This window comes from Syngnathoides biaculeatus, chromosome 16 (assembly GCF_019802595.1).
Source record: "Syngnathoides biaculeatus isolate LvHL_M chromosome 16, ASM1980259v1, whole genome shotgun sequence".
NCBI classification, from domain to species: Eukaryota; Metazoa; Chordata; class Actinopteri; order Syngnathiformes; family Syngnathidae; genus Syngnathoides; species Syngnathoides biaculeatus.
The window spans coordinates 6,224,907-6,245,341 of record NC_084655.1 but is presented as its reverse complement, the minus strand read 5'-3'; the positions used below and the strand labels follow the sequence as shown (position 1 = coordinate 6,245,341).

At 42.1% G+C, this 20,435-nt stretch overlaps 1 protein-coding gene across 1 annotated transcript in view; it reads right to left on the bottom strand.

The window, feature by feature from the left end:
• The window catches only part of shank1 (SH3 and multiple ankyrin repeat domains 1), a 95,548-nt gene that overhangs the window by 43,801 nt on the left and 31,312 nt on the right, over positions 1-20,435 (bottom strand). The window contains exons 4-14 of the mRNA XM_061845026.1: positions 9,383-9,586; positions 8,699-8,770; positions 8,222-8,330; positions 4,108-4,262; positions 3,568-3,735; positions 3,013-3,129; positions 2,807-2,884; positions 2,635-2,701; positions 2,185-2,354; positions 1,939-2,063; positions 293-456 (exon numbers count right to left, since the gene is read on the bottom strand). Of these exons, the coding sequence (XP_061701010.1) occupies positions 293-456; positions 1,939-2,063; positions 2,185-2,354; positions 2,635-2,701; positions 2,807-2,884; positions 3,013-3,129; positions 3,568-3,735; positions 4,108-4,262; positions 8,222-8,330; positions 8,699-8,770; positions 9,383-9,586 (1,429 nt within the window). The remainder of the gene's footprint in view (positions 1-292; positions 457-1,938; positions 2,064-2,184; positions 2,355-2,634; positions 2,702-2,806; positions 2,885-3,012; positions 3,130-3,567; positions 3,736-4,107; positions 4,263-8,221; positions 8,331-8,698; positions 8,771-9,382; positions 9,587-20,435) is intronic.

The following is a 20,435-nucleotide window of genomic DNA, read 5'->3' as shown; positions in this document are numbered from 1 at the left end:
TAAAAAATATATTTAATTGAAAAATATCATACAAGTCAATGAAATCACAACAAATTACAAAAATCTAACAAACTAAAACAGAATACTCTGAAATAGAGACTTAAGTATTTAATCTAAAATGTTAATGCTAAAATGTTCCTCAGAGCTTAACAGCATTTGCGCAGTGAGGAATAATTGAGGTGTTCACCTCAAGACATCTTAATAAGTTGAAAAAAATTTCCCCGGTTGAATTGATATTGACAGGCGGAAGTTTTTGCGTGGGTATCGCGTAGACCCCTCCAAGCTTGCTCACCTTTGACCCGGTCGCCTTTGCTGAAGCTGATTTCCCGCTCACCCTGGGCCGAGTGCGCTCGCGTGGCCACGAAGACGCGACCCGGCACGGCGCTATAAAGGCGCCGGCGCTGGCCTGCCGTCTGCGCGCTGGTGGAGCTCGTGGCGACGGGGGTCGCAGTGGGCCTGGAGGGAGGAAAGTAAAATGAGTGATTGGAGCTTCATTTTTGGTCATGTTGAGGGCAGACAAAAAATGAAATAGTTTTCTATTTTTTATTTTTTGTATATGTTCTGGATTCATTCTAATGACTCAAGGATGAAATTGCTACTTCCTATCTCAACTGAAACCCTGAACTGGTCGCCTGCCAATCACAGGGCACATACAAACAACAAACCATTCACACTCACGTCCATACCTACGAGCAATTTAGAGTCTTCATTCAACCTACCCTGCCTGTTTTGGGGATGTGGGAGGAAACCAAACTATGCAGAGAAAACCCATGCGAGTACGGGGAGAACATAAACACCACACGGGCGAGGCTGTGATTTGAAGCAGAGTCCTTCAGAACTGTGAGGCAGATGTGCTCACCGGTCAGTCATTGTGCTGCCCAGTATAGAGGAGATTATGTTTTATTTTATCTGTCAACATGTGTTCAAATGTCTGCTCCTTAAAGGGTTATAGATACTAACAAAGTCTAACTGGGATGATGACAATTTTCGTGATTTCATAGAGCAATGACCCTCAAAGTCTGGTCAGTACCATGAGTGGTGTGTATGGCCTTCCTTTTGTGGTATTCGAAAGAGTAACTGGATTCAATTCAAATGAAACAAAATACATTGAAACATACCAAAGTAAGACACTTTCACTTCCTTGTTAAGTCACAAAATAATTGTGCCCAATCACAATTTTTGTTTAATTTTCACAGATCACACCCTCCAGTCAGAGAATAAAAATTGATGTCTAGTTAACATTCCATTACAATAAATTTATATCTATTTATTCATCTTCCTTCAGGATATCCATCCATTATCTGAGCCGCTTATCCCCACAAGAGTCACGGGTGTGCTGTAGCCAACCCAGCTGTCAACGGGCAGGAGGCAGGGTACACACTGAACTGGTTGCCAGCCAGTCACAGGGCACATGGAGACAGACAACAGTCGCACTCACAATCACACCTGGGGGCAATTTAAAGTCTCCAATTAATATTGCATGTTTATGGGATGTGGGAGGAAACCGGAGTGCTCGGAGAGAACCCACGCAGGCACGGGGAGACAATGCAAACTCCACACAGGCAAGGCTGGGATTTGAATCCTGATCCTCAAAACTGTGAGGCAAATGCTCAAAGCAGTTGCACCACCTTGCTGCCTAGAAAAGTTTTATTTCGGTAAATGTTTTTAATTTAACTCACATGAATACATTTTACTTGCATCATGTAAGTAGTTTTATTGTGCATAATTTTACAGTGGCTTACAATAAATATAATTTTTAGGAACGAACATTTAGGCTGACTGTACTCCTTTAGTATATGTTTTTGTCTTTATGGTAGTACTTGGAGTGCTAAGTACTCATATTTTGGGCCCACTATTCTCAGGAAACACATTTGGAACAAACCTTAATTGATTCCAGAGGTTTCATGTTAATGAAGTCAAAAGTGCTTCTCCCCTCACCCTTGTTTGCGACTCTGGTGCCGGCTGCGGTCCTCCTTATCCCCCATCCTGCCTCGGGACGGGGATCGCGTCCTGGCTCCTCGGGGGCTGCTGGAGCTGCGGATGGTTCCTGTGTGTTTGAATCCCTACAAGGGAAAATGTCATTTATTAATTTTAAATATCCAAAATTTGAGGCCTACTTGCCGCTTCGGAGGGACAGGAATGTATGAAAGTACCAAAGTCTAAAAAACTGTTTCTGGTGGGTACCTGCACAGACACGATGTTGGTGCTCAGTGAGTTGGGCATCGCCATCCAGTCAGGTAAATTCATGCTGCTGTCACTGTTGGCGCGCAGGAACGGGTGAGGGTGAGGCAATGTCAGGGTGTGGGTGCTCTCGCGCCTCTGGGGGGCGTACTTTGGAGACTCCACGAAGGGAACTGGCAGGTGACGGTTAGCAGGGGAGGGGTTAGGAAATTAGTGCCATGGGGGGTTGGGATGTGAGGGAGTCAGGGTGTTGGGGTTAAAACAGTAGGGTACAGGATTCGGGGGTAAAGGAGTCAGGGTTGTGGGTGTTGAGGGTGAGGGATGAGAGAGTTAATGTTTTTGATCTTGAAAAACCTCTTGTCTTTCCACTTCATCTTCAGGATTAAAGAACCAAAATGTTCTTTTCATCTTTTCAGATGAAGAAAATGTAAAGTAAGAGAGACAAAGACTGACCCACATCGGCGTCCCGGTGGTTTTTGATGATCTCCCCCAGCTCGAAATGACCAGACACGACGGCCACCTGATTGAATGACATCACAGAACAAGTCATAAACTAGTTCAAGTACTTTTGGAATTTCTTTTTTCCAAACCAAGAAAATTTGCTCAAGTAAAGTACCCACTTTACCTGAAAGGGTGTTTGACCACTGTTATTCTTTGTCTCTTTGTTGGCTCCTCGGTAGAGCAGAATTCGTGCACAGCTTTCCTACAAAGATCATTTAAAAAAAAACAATGTGCATTTATTGTATATAAATATAAAGTCATGGGTACACCTCCTCTCATTTGATGTACACAATGTTGTGGGAGTAAATGTATTATTAATGTAAGGCGCACCTTGTTATATAAAGCACAGATGTGCAAGGCAGTGTTTCCAGATGCATTCTGGGAGGTGGAGTCGGCCCCGTAGAAGAGTAGGTGCTCCAGGTGTTGAGAGTTGCCGTTCTGACACGCCTGAGAGGCAACGGCAAACCTCAGATGTTGATTACAAAAACGCGACTAGCCCACACTCAGACATACGTGTACAAGCACGCACTCAGCCACGCTCGTGCACACATTAAGACACGACTCAAACAGGTTCACACCAGCGGTGTGCATGGGGGTGTGTGGCCCTGATGGCAATCGGGTTAGGGGGAAATTCACTTCTCATGTGCGCCCCGAGCATCACCAATGGTGAACACACACACGTTCACAATAGCCCTACACAATATTTCAAAGCACCATTTATACAATGATTTATTTTATTCATTCTTGATTCATTGATGATGATGATGATGATGAAGCTACCTGAATTCCTCTTCACCAGGTGTTCATGCCAGTGGAGGGATGATGCGACAAGGTGACACGGTGGACACACACGTTCACGGAAGACAACGACAAAGACGAGCGGACCTGGTGCGTTTCGTCCCAGCCATTCTCGTCCCTGATGCCCAACTTGGCGTGGTGGTACAGCAGTGTTTCGCAGCACGATGTGTCGCCCCCTGTCAGCACAGTGTGGTACAGCGGCGTCAGACCTCGACGGTCCTTGTAGTCCGGGGAGGCGCCCAGAGAGAGGAGGACCTGCAACACCAGCACAATTACAACACAATTGCTGGTGTACATTACTACAGAGACCCAGATTTATGCATTTATTCTAAATAAAAAAAAAAAGATGTCTATGGACCTTTGTGTTATTTTTTATTCGTTTTAGTGTACATGTATATTTATCATGACAACTATGACAAAATGACTATTTAATTAAAATTTGAGATGAGTGATGCATATTACCTGATCTGAATGCATTTTTATGCTCGAATACAGTATGTCACATTGTTCTTTGTATGCGTGTGTGGTTGACCATGTGGGCGAGTCCATTTATTTAAAACACTCTCACAAGGATAAAATTAAATAAGACAAAAAAAATATTCAAATATGATGTGCGTGTGTCCGTACCAGCAGAGCAATATGGCGGTGGCCTCTGACGGCCTTGTGGAGCGGTGTGAGGCCGTCTTTGGAACGGAAGTCGATGTGAGCGCCCCCGTCCACCAACACCCGAATGGGCTCACCCCCGCCAGGCTCGCACTGGACGGCCAGCGACAGCGGGGTCTCTGGGGGTCACACACGCACACACAAACCCAAATAAATGACACTCCTAAATAAAAAAACATTATAAACACAAACTCAATGAAACACACAGCCATCCAAAAACACATACCCAGAAGCACTCACACAAAGACATGCACAAACATCCAAATGTAATACACAAACACACCCACAAAAAGACAACAGATTCAAACATAAAAAACAACATTTGCACCACGTACACACAAACGTACTCAAACACACACACCACCACACACAAAAAACAAAATACCCGCAAACTAATACACAATAACATGAACAAATTCACACACCCATAAACACATTCACACAATGACAAAAACATGCACACATTAACATGATTAAACACAAAAAACATATACACATCATTGGACACATACACACACAAATATGTTACCAAACAAAAACACCCACAAACATTTATATAAAAATATACAAACACACACACACGCACACGGGTACTAAAACACAGAGGCACACATAAACATAAAAACACAAGCATATTATTATGCACAAACCCACACAAATAGACACAAACAACCACAGGTAGACATACACAAACAGAAAACAAACAATCACACATGCACACAAATACAAACACATCTACAATGGGTGTTACTGTAAACGGCCAGTGTGTGCGTGTGTTTGTATCTGGCTGGTTGGTGCATGGCACATCACGGTACTGTTGCCAGGAGGCCTAAGAAGTGTGTTGACACTGGCAGCCCTGGCGACACTCAGCCTGTAAAGCGAGTGTCAACACACCAGCAGGAGGCGCCAAGAGGAACATGACACATGGCAGCCATGTTGTAACATGTAAAGGCTTCTTTATACCCGCTTGTGCCGAGACCGCGCTGTCACTGCGGCTCTCCTGCATGTAATTTGCCTTTGTACTCAAGGGCAACCCACACGTTCAGTTCTGAAAACGTACTGCAGTTCTTCTCCAAGTCAGAGGTGTCGTTACGGCTGGCATTGTCTCCGATGGTGGGGGAAGATGCCGGTCTGACGTAGCAGGCCCAAATGTATTGTGAGGGTATGCTGGGAACAGCTGGCAGATTACTCTGTGAGAAGGTTTTTCAACTCCCACCTCCGAAAGAACTGTGCTTATGTTCCCGGGGCGGCAGGGGACATTGAGTCCAAGTGGACGATGTCCTGCACCTCCATTGCTGAGGCAACTGACAGGACCTCCGGCCGTATAGTGGTTGGTACCTGTCGTGGCGGCAACCTCGGAACATGTTGTTGGACACCAACAGTGAGGGATGCTGTCAAGCTGAAGGAGGAGTCCTATTAGGCATTTTTGGCCTGTAGGACTCCCGAGGCAGCTGATAGGTACCGGCTGGCCAGCTTCGGTGGTCATTGAGGCAAAAACCCGGGCGTGGGAGGAGTTTGATGAAGCGATGGAGAACGACTTCATGATGGCTTTGTGGAAATTCTGGTTCACAGTCCAGCGTCTCCACCATGCTCAGACAAAAGGGCATCCACATGTGCACTTGGTATCAGAAGACCCTAGGTTTCAAGTTTGACAATTGACTTTGGGGTTGAGTCATAAGATTTGTGGCTGCATGTCTTGGACACTCTGGTGAAGAGAGGGGCGGAGCTATGAAATGATCACCACCTGGTCGTGAGTAGGCTCCGATGGTGGGGGAAGATACCATTTCGAAGTGGCAGTTAGCTGGTGACGGCCTGTCAAGTCAGTTTTGAGGGAGAGACATGACAAGATGTTGGAAATCGGAGAAGTTTAGGCACACGTTCTTTGAACAGAGTACAGTACCGTGAAAAAGTATTTGCCCCTTACCTGGTTGGTTTTTTTTTTCTCCCACAGATCACACCAAAGTTTCAAATCATCAATCCAATTTTATTATCACTCAGAGACAACCCAAGAAAATACAAAATGTAGTTTTCAAATGACAACTCCATTTATCAATGCATAAACAAATCTGAACCTTTTTGCCCCTCTGTGAAAAAAAAAATTGCCTCCTGAACCTAACAACAGGTTCTGCCATGCTTGGCAGCAATAACTGAAATAAAGCATTTGCGGGAATTGATGTCTTTCACATCGCTTTGGAGGAATTTTGTCCAACTCTTCTCTGCAGAATTTCTTCAACTCCGCCGTATTGGGGGGGTTTTCTCACACGAACGGCCCGTTTAAGTTCACACCAGTTCAAAACCTTATTATGTTTTTTTTAGCCATTCAGAGGTGGACTTCCTGGTTTGTTTCGGCTGATTGTCCTGCTGCATGATACAATAGCGCTTCAGTCTGAGTGCATCAACTTATGGCCGGATGTTCTCCTTCAGGATTTTCTGGTACAAAGCAGAATTCATTGTTACATTAATCACAGCAAGTTGTCCTGGTCCTGAGACAGCAAGCAGCCCCAGAAAGTCACACTGCCCCCACCATGCTTCACCTTTGGCACAATGTTCTTTTTATCAAATGCTGTGCTTTTTTTATGCCAGATGTAACGGGCCCCACACTTTCCAAAAACTAACGTTTTTGATTTTTGAAGATGCTTTTTGACAAATGTGGGCCTTTGTAGTCTTTGCCGATAGCAGGGATTTTCGCTTGGGAATAGTACTATGGATGCCATTTTTGGCCAGTGTCTTTCTTATGGTAGATTCATGAACACTGACCTTAACTGAGTCCAGCGAGGCCTGCAGCTCTTTAGATGTTTTTTGAGGTTCTTTTGTGACCTCCTGGATGAGTCATCATCACACCCTTGGAGTGATTTTAGTTAGTGATCCACTGCTGGGAAGGTTTACCACTGTTCCTAGTTTTCTCAATCTGTGGATCATGGGTGTGACACTGGTTCACTGGAACCCCAAAGCCTTGGAAACAGGTTTTTTTTTCTCATTTCGTGAATTTGTTTGGATCGTGGCATGATGCATTGGTTCTTCAGGTCTGAAAGCCTATGTCATGTTCTCTGACGGATTCTATTTAAGGGATTTCTTGATTCAACAAGTATGGTGGCAATCAGGGTTGGGTGTAGCTTATGAAATTGAACTCACCTTTCCCAAATTTGTGGTTAGTCACAATGACTTTGTGATTTTGAATGAGGATAATTACTTTTTCACAGAATGTCAGAAAGGTTTGGATTTTTTTGGTGCCTTAATCGAATTGCTATTTGACAACTGACTTGTATTTCCTTGGGTTGTCTGATTTATATTAAAATTGGTATGCTGGTTTGAAACATTTATGTGACAGATATGCAAATAAAACAGATATCACAACATACTTTTTCACGGCATTGTATGTACATGTATATCTGTGGCATAAACTGTGTCACGGTAAGTAGTAGAAAGTGTGCGACAAGATCACATGACAAAGTGAATGACAATGAAATAAAAAAACAATGTTCATGCAAGTCATTGTCAGCATTTTTTTTTTACTTTGATGCCTCACAAAAAAAAGCAAAAAAATAAAACTCCCAAAGATTTGCTTGAGATTTCTTTTCACCAAACCTAATTTCCTACGCTTTTTTTGTCAGAAACCGATGTTTTTTGTGAAACCAACTCATGTTCTACTGCTGATTATTAAACATAGAAAAGGCTGAAAACAACCTTTAAAAAATATATTCTGGTTAGAAAAATGAGTCTACTCTTTTTTAGGGGTATACATAATGCTTATATCATGGCAGAAATCAATATTCTGATGCTTTTGAAAGATTAGTCAAATTCTGTCAAACAGCTGGCAATACAGGGAGCTCTTACTTTGAAAACATCTGTCAGCCTATGAGTTAATAATAGCTGGATCTTCTCTGAGTGCATAAAATTTCATTCACTTTGATGAAATGTCCTATTTTTTTAAATTGGCGGTATAATGACCTGATTTCGTCACAAAGAGTCATCTGTTTTATTCCCCCCTAACATCCAGTGAGTGCTTTCACACACACTGGTCTTGCCTTTTTTCAATGATTTTTTATTTTATTTTATTTTTTTTGTGCATTCCACTTACCACCAGTGTCAGCATCCTGGTAGTTGGGATCGAGGCCTTTGTCCAAGAACTTGCTCATCTTGTCCACGCCGCTGGTTTGGATGTAGTCCATAAATTTCTTCAGGCTGGCCTGCACAGGGAGGAAAACACATAACTCTTTATGCCACCCTCGAAAACATATACTCGATCTTATGTAGCAAAATTATCAGAAACACCTATCAATAATTTCAATGAAATTATCATAGGAAAAAAAAAAGTTTTACTTTATTGACAGAAGTTCCAACCTAAGCTCCGTATGCTTTAACTTTTTGACCATTTAAGGGCACTGTACAAAGTTGAGCAAAACCAAATATATACAAGTGGGTGTAACTTTTATTCTGTGGAAGTCGTTATAGATTTTCTGATATAATCAACACACAATCGTGAAGTACCACACATAACTGTCAGTATTTTGCCTCTACTGTAAGCATTTAGAGGTCTTTTGTTGATTTTGCCTACCTTGGTGTGCAGTTTGGCCAGTTGCTTCTCATCCAGGTTGGTCTGCTTGTACACTCGCGTCTTGTATCGGAACTAAAAGCAGAGGAAGGGAACGCTCGTTACACAACTCGGAATACACGTCATAGAGATGACGGTGCATCATATGGTGCATACTGCTCTGTCTCGGGATTTATTTAGTTTAAACTTTGTAGCAACGTGACGGTAGGAAAAAAAAAACAAAAGCAAGACAGTGCATAGACATGCTATTACTGGCACTTATTGATGTGATTAACATTTCATAGAATTTTGGATTTACCTTGGTGTTTTTTAGTTGCCAGCTACATGATGGTGAACTTAATAAATATCTAAAGCAAGACAGTGCATGATATGCTTCTTGCTGCCACGTCTTAAAGTCGAGAAGAGGAAGGCATGAAAAATGTGAAAATGTGACAAAAATTATGTTATCATCATCATTAGCTGTCGGGTACAGGGCAATGAATTTAATATATCACTACCAAGATGGTGCATGACATGCTGCTTGCAATTATTTCTCAGTCATGAAGAAAAAAGTAAAAATGTTTAAAAAAAAAAAAATCTGGATTTGCGGAGTTGGTTTTATGTTTGCAGCAGCAGTTTGCAGGTAACGTAGAAAGAAGTAAATTAAGAACAGTGCAAGGGCATAGAAAGTCAAGTCGGTGCGCATACCTCTAAATAGGGCACCCCTTTCTCAAAGGACTGCGGGTAGTCCTTGAGGAGCCGCTCCTCCTCCAGGAATTTGGCGTCGTGGCCATCGGTGGCGGGCTGGAAGAGGCCGTAGTTGAGGACGTCTCGCAGGGAGTCGGTGAGCGAGCACAGCACCTGCTGCTTGGCCTTCCACACCGTAGCGTTTGGGTTGAAACGCAGGCATTTCTGCGGGGAAACAAACTATTTAGCAAGGGGTTGCTGAGCCTGACTTGGCATTGAAATTATGTCACTTCTCGACAATCTTCAAGGAAACCAACCTAATCCAAGCGCTTTAAGGTAATTTTGACCACATGTTGGGGAAATGAAAGAAACCTGAAATATTTTAGTCTCATCTCAAATTTATTAAAAATAATTTTCAAACACCATATATGTTACTCTGTATTGATCTGGTAGAAAAATTGGGACCAAAAGGGGACAGAAATGTCTCTTTTACTGATTATATTTCACACAGTATATGTGATAGTCACACATCAAATTGACTAATTTACCACAATTTAACTTGACACACATGCAAATCATGTTTCCATCCATCCAGCCATTCTCGGAACCGCTCATGCTCACTTGGGTCGCAGGTTTGCTGCCAACTAGCTCAGCTGTTGTTAGGCCACAGACTATTTAGAGCAGGCGTGTCAACGTCATTTTGGTTCGCATTTACTCCAATTAGATCTGAAGCGGGCCGGATCACAATATTAAATATTAAAATCAATAAATTAAAGCCAAATTAAACACAAAGTTTAAACCTTCATAGATTAAAACAAAAACAAAACAGATTACTGTATTCCAGAATGAAACCAAACATCAAAACCTGCTTGAGGCCAAAACATTTGAGAAAAATATAAATCATTTTTTCCTTTGTGTTTTCCTATGAAAAGGAGAAATATAGTTTTTACAAATAATTTGAATGGTTAATCCATGAGGTTGCACACACGCTTTCTAAATCGCGACGCGATGTGCAGATGCGCTGAAACGCCCAGCCCACCGCCCCCACAGCTACAGTCCACTATTTAGGGTGGTTGGCAGTGGTCTGCAGTCGCACTGCACGGGGTGGGGGTGGGAAATATGTTCTAACCAACGTCCCGCTTCGGAAGTGAAGCCTTTGACTGAAATTTTCTAATACAGTATGTCTTCAAACATTTCTCCAGGAGGTATTTATTTTCACAATGTGAACATGGCGCACGTGTGTGCTCCTGAAACTTAGCACTGTTTGGGCTTCACAAATGCATCAATGCCATTTAAGTATTGTCAGTGCACCCTCCACAGGACAAAATTAGCAACAAAAGTGACTTTCATTGAAAAATAGCAGTGACTGTGTGGTCCATCCCCATGTTTTTGGAAATCAGAGTACCCAGAGAAAAGCCACAGGGAGAACGTGCAAAATCCACACAGGCAGTGCAGATTTGAAACCAACACCTCAAAACAGTGAGGTGGATGTGCTAACCCGTTATCCACGGTGTTGACCTTCATATTTCCAAATAGCTCCTATTTACATAGTAGTTACGAAAGACAAGAAATAATATTTTCCTAGTCTAGATGAGACGACTTACCTACTCAATTCCTTTAAGCTTTCAAAAATAATTGTTTTGTGAAGGTAATGACACAATTGAATGGGCAAAATTTGGAAAGACGAAGAAAACAGGAGGGCCGTCAGTGCAAGAGCGAAATGGGTCAAGCCCGGCCGGGGAAGAAGGTGCACAGATTGTGAATGAATTTACAGCGCTGCTTCTCTCTCTCTCTCTCTCTCCTCTCTCTCTCTCTCTCTCTCACACACACACACACACACACACACACACACACACACACACACACACACACACACACACACTCAAAGAGGCTCTGTCAGCAAAGTGAAGAAGTCACAACACAAAAAAATAAAACGTGAAGGACATTTGTTTCCACAGCAATGTCGCACTGCTGCCCCTAACAGAATCCACATGGTAACGCTCTCTCTCTCTCACACGCACATGGACACACCCAAAGATTTAAGCATGCATCACATTCATTCTCCCTTGGTTTTATTAACCATCTTGCACAGCCAGTACGGTTACCACAGCAACCGGTTCATTAGTCGAGCAAGCTGCTTGTTGCCATAGCGACATCCCGTAGAGATGGGGTACTTTGTGTGTGTTCATGTGTGTGTGTTTGGGTATATTTGTGTGAAATGTGTGCGCGTTTGGGTGTATTTTTGTGTGTGGTGTGGGGGTGGGGTTTAAAATGGAGGGCAAATGATTCTGAGAGAAAATGGTGATGATTAGTTTGGACCCAGTTTCTCACACACGCGCAAACACACGCACACACTGAAACACACATTTACAAAGTGTGTGGTGAAGTTTACATCTCAGAGGAATTAAAAACGCTGACAATCGTGATTCTTAAGCTGGAGAAGATGTTTTGCCTGGCCTATTGAGTAGCGATCCCTCCAGGAATGAGACTGTTCTGCCAGTTGGGCCAATTAGAGCTCATCACAAACACGCCGGACGAGTTCCTCCTCCTCTTCCATCACTGCAGTAAGGACGCTCGTTCGCAGAGGGCTTATGTAAACATTTTTTCAAACGAGTTCCCCCGCACTGATCTTGATCTGATCAGCTGATGACGTAGTAAATAAAGAACTAGAGCAAGACTGTGCATGATATTTTGCTCGCTGGCCCCCTAGAGAGGAAAATACTTTGTTGCTTTTCAGATTGTAGCAACATGACTAGCTGCCAATAGAGAACTAAAGCAAAGTGGTCCATGATATGCTGAGCTCAGACAGAAGAAAAATGTAGTGAAGAAAAAGAAACAGAAATATCACAGCCATAAGTATTCAGACCCTTTGCCCAGTATTTAGTAAAAGCACCCATTTGAGAAAAGAGCCATCAGTGCTTTGGGAACGATGGAAAAAGTTTTTCACACCTGGATTTCGGGACCATCTGAAATTCCTCTTTGCAGATCCTCTCCGGTTCTGTCAGGTTGGATAGTGAATACTGGTGGACAGCCATTTTCAGGTTTTTCCAGAGATGCTCAATTGGGTTTAAATCACGGGTCTGGCAGAGCCATTCAAGAACAGTCACAGAGTTGTTCTGAAGCCACACCGTTACTTTAGCTGTGTGGTTAGGGTCATTGTGCTGTTGGAAGGTGAAACTATGGACCAGTCTGAAGTCATGAGCATTCTGGAGAATATTTTTGTTTAAGAAATCCTTCTAACTTGCCACATTCATCTTGTGAATTTGTAGATCTTTCTCCCATCTACTGTACATCTCTGGAGCTCAGCTACAGTGATCTTTGGGTTCTTTTTAAGTTCTCTCACCAAGGCTCTTCTCCCCCTATTGCTCAGTTGGCCAGACACCCAGCTCTAAGAAGGTTTTAAGGTCGTCCAAAACAACTTCCATTCAAGGATTATGGAAGTCACTGTGCTCGTAGGACCTTAAAAGCAGCAGAAATTCTTTTGTAACTTTGGCCAAGATATGTGCCTTGTCACAATTTTGTCTGAGATCTTCAGCCAGTTCCATTGACCTCATGATTCTCTTATGCTGTGACATGCACTGTGAGCTGTAAGGTCTTATACAGTACAGATAAGTGTGTGTGGCTTTCCTAATCGAGTACAATCAGTATACTCAAACAGTTGGACTCCAATGAATTTGTAGAACCATCTTAAAGTTCCACTGACACCCATATATACATTTTAAAATAGGTATTGTTATGAAAACTACATATGTTATTCACTTCGATGTCTATGCGGGGAAAAAAAGTGAGGGGAGAGCGTGTCATTAATGCGCAAAGTTGCAGAAGTCTCACTCGACATCCCAGTGGCGACCATATTGCCTGCAACGTCATTTGCAGATGTCTCAGTGGGACAGTCGTCATTGACAACGTGCTGTGTCACTTGCAATGAGAAATGAACAAGAGAGATTTTCGGATTTTCTGACGCCCCTTCTGAGACAGAAGCTCATTTCGAAGAAGGGAACATCTCAGAAGCAACAAATCATCAAATATTCAAAATGACTTGTGTATGTAGCGTACTCAGCCGGGCGAAGTAACTACTTCAGGGGTGCCCAGACGTGGGTGACCGGTGGTGGGGGGGGGGATCTTTTCTCCTCCCTGCCAGAAGTGCGAGAGCACGGGCCAGCCAGCCACCCAGTCCGACCCACCAGCACGTCGGGTGAAATGGCGGCTAACGGCGGCCACCGGCAATATGATGCGGATCTTTTGTTACGTTCTGAGAGAAGGATTATGTCGTCGGACACGGACGGAGCTTTTTATTCATCCTGCTGCTTTTGGACAAGTACATGGACACCACTGATATTGCGCGGATCTTTTATTACGTTCTGAGAGAAGGATTACGTCGTCAAAGGCGGACTGAGCTTTTTAATATTGCTGCTTTTGGAAAAGTTGTTTGAGTTCGGGTGGTGACTGTATGTCATTTGGCTTGTTAGCTCGTGTTCCACGCTACTAAAGTGTCTTTGTACTTCTATTTTGCTATTGTTTTGTATTGTATTGTGTGTGAGTAAATTGTCTTAAACAATATAAGTGCTTTATGCTTTGTTGGTTTAACTAAGGGGATTTTTTCAAAGTCATCACGTAGCATGTGCTATAAACGTCTTCTTCTTCTGTTCCTTTCGGCTTGTCCCGTTAGGGGTCGCCACAGTGTCTCATCTTTTTCCATCCAAGCCTATCTCGTGGATCCCCCTTTCTAACACCCACTGTACTCATGTCCTCCCTCGCAACATCCCCTTTCTTTGGTCTTCCTCTCGCTCTTTTGCCTGGCAGCTCCATCTTCAGCACACTCTCCATTGCACTGTATTGTTGACCCCAAGTATTTGAAGTCGTCCACCCTCGCCATCTCTTCTCCCTGGACTCTTCCTCCTCCGCCCCTCACATTCATGCATATATATTCTGTTTTACTTTGGGTAATCTTCATCCCTCTCCTTTCGAGTGCATGCCCTCCATCTTTCTAATTGTTCTTTCACATGATCCCTGCTGTCACTGAATATCACAATATCATCTGTGAACATTATGGTCCAAGGGGATTCAATTCTAACCTCGTATGTCAGCCTATCGATTACTACCGCAAACAGGAAGGGGTTCAGCGCGGAACCCTGATGCAGTCCCACCTCCACCTTAAATTCTTCCTACACACCTACGGCACATCTCACCAATGTTCTGCTGCCCTCATACATGTCCTGTACTATTCGAACATATTTCTCCGCCACACCTGACTTGCGCATACAGTACCACAGTAAAAACCCAAAATCAACTGGAAAGAAGGAATGCGTTATTATGAAGAAGAAAGGCTGACTTAAATGATGTCATGACTGTCGTTTAGTGCGTGTGTGTTTGGAGTTATTTCCCTACAGAGCTCATTGAAGTCTTCTCATCCCGTGAACCACTCAAAGGCCACGATGAGGGAGTAGGGAAGGAGAGAAAAGGTCAGAAATGGGCAAATGAAGATGAAGAACAGCGATGACAGACATGATGAACGAATGATAGCGGAAAAGTTCAAGTCCGCTTTACGATGACATTTTTTTTTCCCACTGGTTGCACTAACGCAGGAGCGAGGGAAGAAGCTGAAATATGAATGTAACACCAGATCCTGTAAGCCTGATTGAGAATCTCAAAATGGTGTTTTTCAAATAAAAGATGGTTGCATGGTATAGTGAAAAAAAAAAAAAAACATAAGTATATAGATAAATCGTACAAAAATCAGGATTGCTTTTATTGCCTTTAAGTATGCTATTTCACGACTGGTTCCCAATCAAGAACTAAAGCAGTAACAATAAGCTGCTGGCTGAACTTGGGTAAAATGTGAAAAATTATGTCTAAAAAAAATCAGGATTGATTTTGTTGCTTTTCAATTTTTGCTGTGCAGTGAAAAGCAGCAAAACTGGTAGCCAGTAAAGTCAACCGAGAAGGTGCCTGATATGCTGCTTACTACAATTTGTCACAAAAAAGTGAAGACTGTCTTATAAAAATATACCGGTATATATATTGTTACCTTTAAATCTGTAACTTCATGACAGGATGCCAATACATACAAGTAAACCACAGTTTATTTTGCTGAATATATTCAGATTTTAAGTCATTTTTATTTTCAATGTATACCGAACCCTCAAATATCTTCCAGAAAGTCATCCCCAAAGAAATAAGTTCTTTACTTCCTGTAGGCATCCCCATACTTTTGCATTACTTGCTTGAGCCGAGCGGTCACTTCCTGGTCTGATTACAACTACAGCAAATTAATGAGCCACCTGAGTTTATTGAGGATGAATTAGCTGATGCAAGAAACGAGGCTCCTGCATGACCACGTACATTCCAAGGGGTCAAGGTGGGAATCCAGATGTCACCGGGAAGTGAGAAATTTAGCAAATAAGAAGAAAGGACAGGCAAGAATGGGTGGAAGTCAGGAATGATCAAAGCTTAAGCAAGGAGGAAGCTAGGATAGATGGGAGCTAGATTTGGGGGGGAAGGCTAAGCGAGGTGGAAACCTGCTTTGGTATAAGTTCAAGCGCAACCTATTTTCTCGCATTTGGCAAAACGTCCTCCTGGTTCAAGTGAATGGTGGAGGGGGCCGTGACAAAGCAACTGTAGGACCTTGAAACATTTACAATGCCTTTTTTAATCACAAAATGTCCCCACAGAGCCACCAAACCCACCCAGCAAACAAATGTCGCACAGCATTTGGCCTTAGTATGCCAGCTGGCAGTTGCTATACGTCTGACAAACATTTATTTCCCAGATTCATTAAACGTCTCAGGTAGGTTGGTTTGGAGTCGTATCGGCTGGCCAATTCTGTTTTTGTGAGGGCGGGATCAGCTACGGATGCACACTTGCGTAAAACTGTATTCATTACACTAGCACCAGTACACTGGCCAGGAGCAGCATTTTTCAGCTAAGTTATCATTTCAATAAAAGTGTCAGAAACAATAAAAGTGTCAGAAAATGTCACAGGTTATGAACTACCCAGAGTGTTACACACTTCTTATTGTATGATAACTATGACTGAGGACACAGAAAATAATGCACACTGGCTGTTTTCCTGTATGGATCTTTAGAATGAAACTAATGTGCTTCGCAATAGATTACATTTGAGGGGACAGGAAGGGGTGGAGGGCTATTGATTTTTACTTCCTACTTTCCACTTAAGGTGGAAACACAAGGTCTATGAATTCATTAAAATGCAGAAATATGAAAGCATGCGTTAAAAAAGGTTTCTTGAAAATCGTTCAATCACTACAATAGGAATGTCGCAATAACTGTAGTATAACTGACCATGAAAAGAAAATAATTTCAACTCTATCTTGATAGGGCGGCATGGAGCGTGACTGGTTATCACATTTGCCTCACAGTTCTGAGGACCTGGATTTAAAGCTGGACTCTGACCGTGCCTGTGTGGAATTGGCATGCTTTCCCTGTGCCAGGGATCATTTTTTTCAGGTACTCTAGTTTCCCTCCCACCTCCCCAAAACACGTACTGTCTTGTTGTTCTTCATATTCATCGTGCAAGTCGTACTAAGGCAGCAACTGCCACTGGAGAAAAATTGTGGATATGGTTGTGTTGTTACATACTCGACAAATGAAACTGATTCGATGGTAGGTTAATTGAAGACTTCATATTGTCTGCAGTTGTGAATGTGAGTGTGAATTTTTTTTTTCCCCTTCTATGTGGGCTGTGATTGGCTCGCAACCAGTTCAGGTGCACCCTGCCTCCTGCACAACATAGCTGTGACCCTACTGAGGATGAGCGGTACAAAAAAATGGAAGGATGAATGTCTGAACAGTCACCTACTGAGCATAACTTTGCAGTTAAATACTAACAGACTTCAAACAAAGTAGTAAAACATGTAATACAGTACATGTTTGTATCAGAATTTGGATCAGAATGTTTTAGTTAAAACACTATGATCACACTATGATAAAATGAAATTTGTTTTGTACTATAAGAACAAATGGGGTAAAATATTTTGTTAATATAGTCAGCCAGAAGCTGCAAGGAATCCAAAGTTGTCAAAGTCCTTTCACGATCGTTGCTGTACTACTGTGTTGTGTGGTTTTGTTTGCAAATTAAGGATAAGTTTCTCATTGCAATGAGTACTCAGGTCTAATAATGGCATGTAGAGATCAAAGCAAACGTGGTTAAGCAGCATTTAGCTATTACGCTGCACACAAATGGAATAAATTGCTGACAGACGTGACACCAGCTACATGTGTCAATGTTTAATAATCCAGATTAAAAACTTTGAGTACTTCCACTTTTCAGTGATATTTCTTGGACTAAAAGCTGTCTCAATTGTATTTATCAAATGTTTTTATCTATGTATTTGAATGCTTTTAATCATGTAAAATGCATGCATTGAGTTACCGTGTGTATGAAATGGGCTATACAAATCACTTTGTTTTGCTATGCTTTACGTTTTAATAAGTCATCATAGTAAATCATGAAAAAAAAAAAAAAACTTTCACGGAATGTTTTTTTTTTTTCATGTTTTTGAGCTTGTAGGGTGGAAGCTGCAGCTGGCTACTAGTGTGGACCTAATGGAAGAAAATGGCAGTATTTTGTGGGTAATAGACCGTCGGAAACATACAGTACTGAGAGAGAAATAAAGAACTACGGAACAGGTCATTTTTAGAACAGTCAATTTAGTTCAAAATTTTGAATTATGAATGGAACTAGTTCATTTTTAGAATTGTGAACTGAGCTTTGAACTGGTTTCTGTATAAAGAAATGAATTTTCCCAACACTTCGATACTTACAGTGCTGTGGAAACGTATTCTCCCTCTTCCTGATTTATTTATTTTTTGTGCATATGTATCACACACAAAGGTTTCAAATCATCAAACCAATTTTAATATCAGACACAATCCAAGGAAATGCAAAATGCCGTTTCCAAATGACAATTCCATTCATTAAGTCACAAAAAATCCAAACCTTTCTGATCCTTTGTGAAAAAAATAATTGCCATGCGCCCCCTCCCTAAATGTATTAACAGGTTGTGCCACACTTGGCAGCAAGAACTGAAATCAAGCGTTTGCGATAATTGCTGCTGTCTTCCACATCGCTCGAGAGGACTTTTGCCCCACTCTTCTTTATAGAACTGTTTGAACACCGACACGGTGGAAGATTTTCTAGCATGAACTGCTCGTTTAAGGTCAAACCACAGCATCTCAACTGGATTTAAATCCGGACTTTGACCTGGCCACTCCGTAATCTTAATATTTCCCCCCATTCAGAGGTGGACTTGCTAGCCTGTTTCTCATCGTTGTCTTGCTGCATGATCCAAGAGTGCTCGAGTTCTCCAGGATTGTCTGGTACAGAGCAGAATTCCTTGCAGCAAGTTGTCTTGGTCCTGAGGCACCAAAGCAGCCACAGACCATAACACCGCCACCACCACCTTGCTTCCCTTTTGGCATAATTTTCTTTTTATCAAATGCATTAACAGTTTTATGCCCGATATTAGAGGCTGCACACCTTCCAAAAAGTTCAATTTTTGACTCAGCAGTCCCAGAATGTTTCTCCAAATGTTTTGAGGATTATTAAGATGTTGTAAGGCAATTGTTATATGCGTTGTTGACAGCAGAGGTTTTCGCCTGGGAACTCTCTCAAGGATGTCATTTTTGCCCAGTGACTTTGCTGTGGTAGAGTCCTGAACCTTAACTGAGTCCAGTGAGGCCTACACGTCTTGAGATGTTGTTCAAGGTTCTTTTGTGAAATCCTTGGATGGGTCGTCCTTGCACTCTTGCGGTAATTTTAGTTGGTCGTCTTCCCCTGGGAAGGTTTGCCACTGTTCTGAGTTTTCTCCATTTGTGGATAATGGCCATGACAATGGTTCACACGTGTCGAAAGGCCTTGGAAATGGCTGTGTTACCTTTTCCGGACTTATGGATTTCAATCACTTTTTTCATATTTGTTCTTGAATTTCTTTGGATCGTGACATGACGCATTGGTTCACGATATCTTGCAGCAAATGTCTAGTTCTCTGGCAGATTTAAGTGATGTCTTGATTCAAACAAGTATGGTAGTAATCAGGTTTGGGTGTGCCTTGTGAAATTAAACTCACCTTTTCCAAATTTGTGGTTCATCATAATGACTTTGTCATTTGAAAACTGCATTTTGTATTTCCTTGGGTTGCCCCTGAGCAATATTAAAAATGGTTTGATGATTTGAAACCTTCATGAGTCTTCTTCTTCTTCTTCTTGTAATTAGCAAAAAAAAAAAATCAGGGGCAGGGCAAATACTTTTTCAATGGACTGTACAATAGAGAGTGCTTAAACGTTTTACTCAGTGTAATCACACAGTTTATACACTGAACAAAACATTTATTTATATAATACGCTCTATTGCTTCTAAAATATGTTGACTAAGTCTATCAAATCTTGCTTGATTCAAAACATTTCCCGTTTTTTTTTAACTTGACATTCTCACTGCCAGAGGATGAATGAGGTGCTGATTTTAATGTTGTTGATGTTCATTAATTCTTCATTGCATTCTTCTCATTTTTGTTGATCTGTTTAAAAAAAAAAACTGTCTTCATTACAAACGCAACATTAGGTTATGTTCAAAAGACTTTTTCACATTGCAGAGTAAAATGTGCTCAAGCGACTTGGGTTGTTGGTCTGTGGGGTAATACAGGAGGAGGAACTCCAAGAGATTGTGGGAAAGCGAATGCAGCACTGAGCTGGTGGAGTTAATGGAGTATTAGAGGCACAATGGACACTGGAGAAACGTACCGCCGTACGGCAGGGTGCACAAGTTAAACAGCAGACGTTACGGTACAATCCAAAAGGTTTGACATGAATGAATAAAGGTCACTAATTGAAAGTAATTGAAGCTATATAAAGAGGCTACCCTTGCTGGTACACCAGCTTAAATCGTTCAGCCGTCGTGTGGTGGTGATTTCTGATTGGATCCCGACATCTCGGCGACGTTAAGTCACTGAGCTGACGCTCACCCTGCAACATCAGGGAACATTTGATGACAGAACAACATTCGTTTGACGTACAATGTGTTCGCTGACTGGATGAGCTACATGGGCGGGGACTAAAT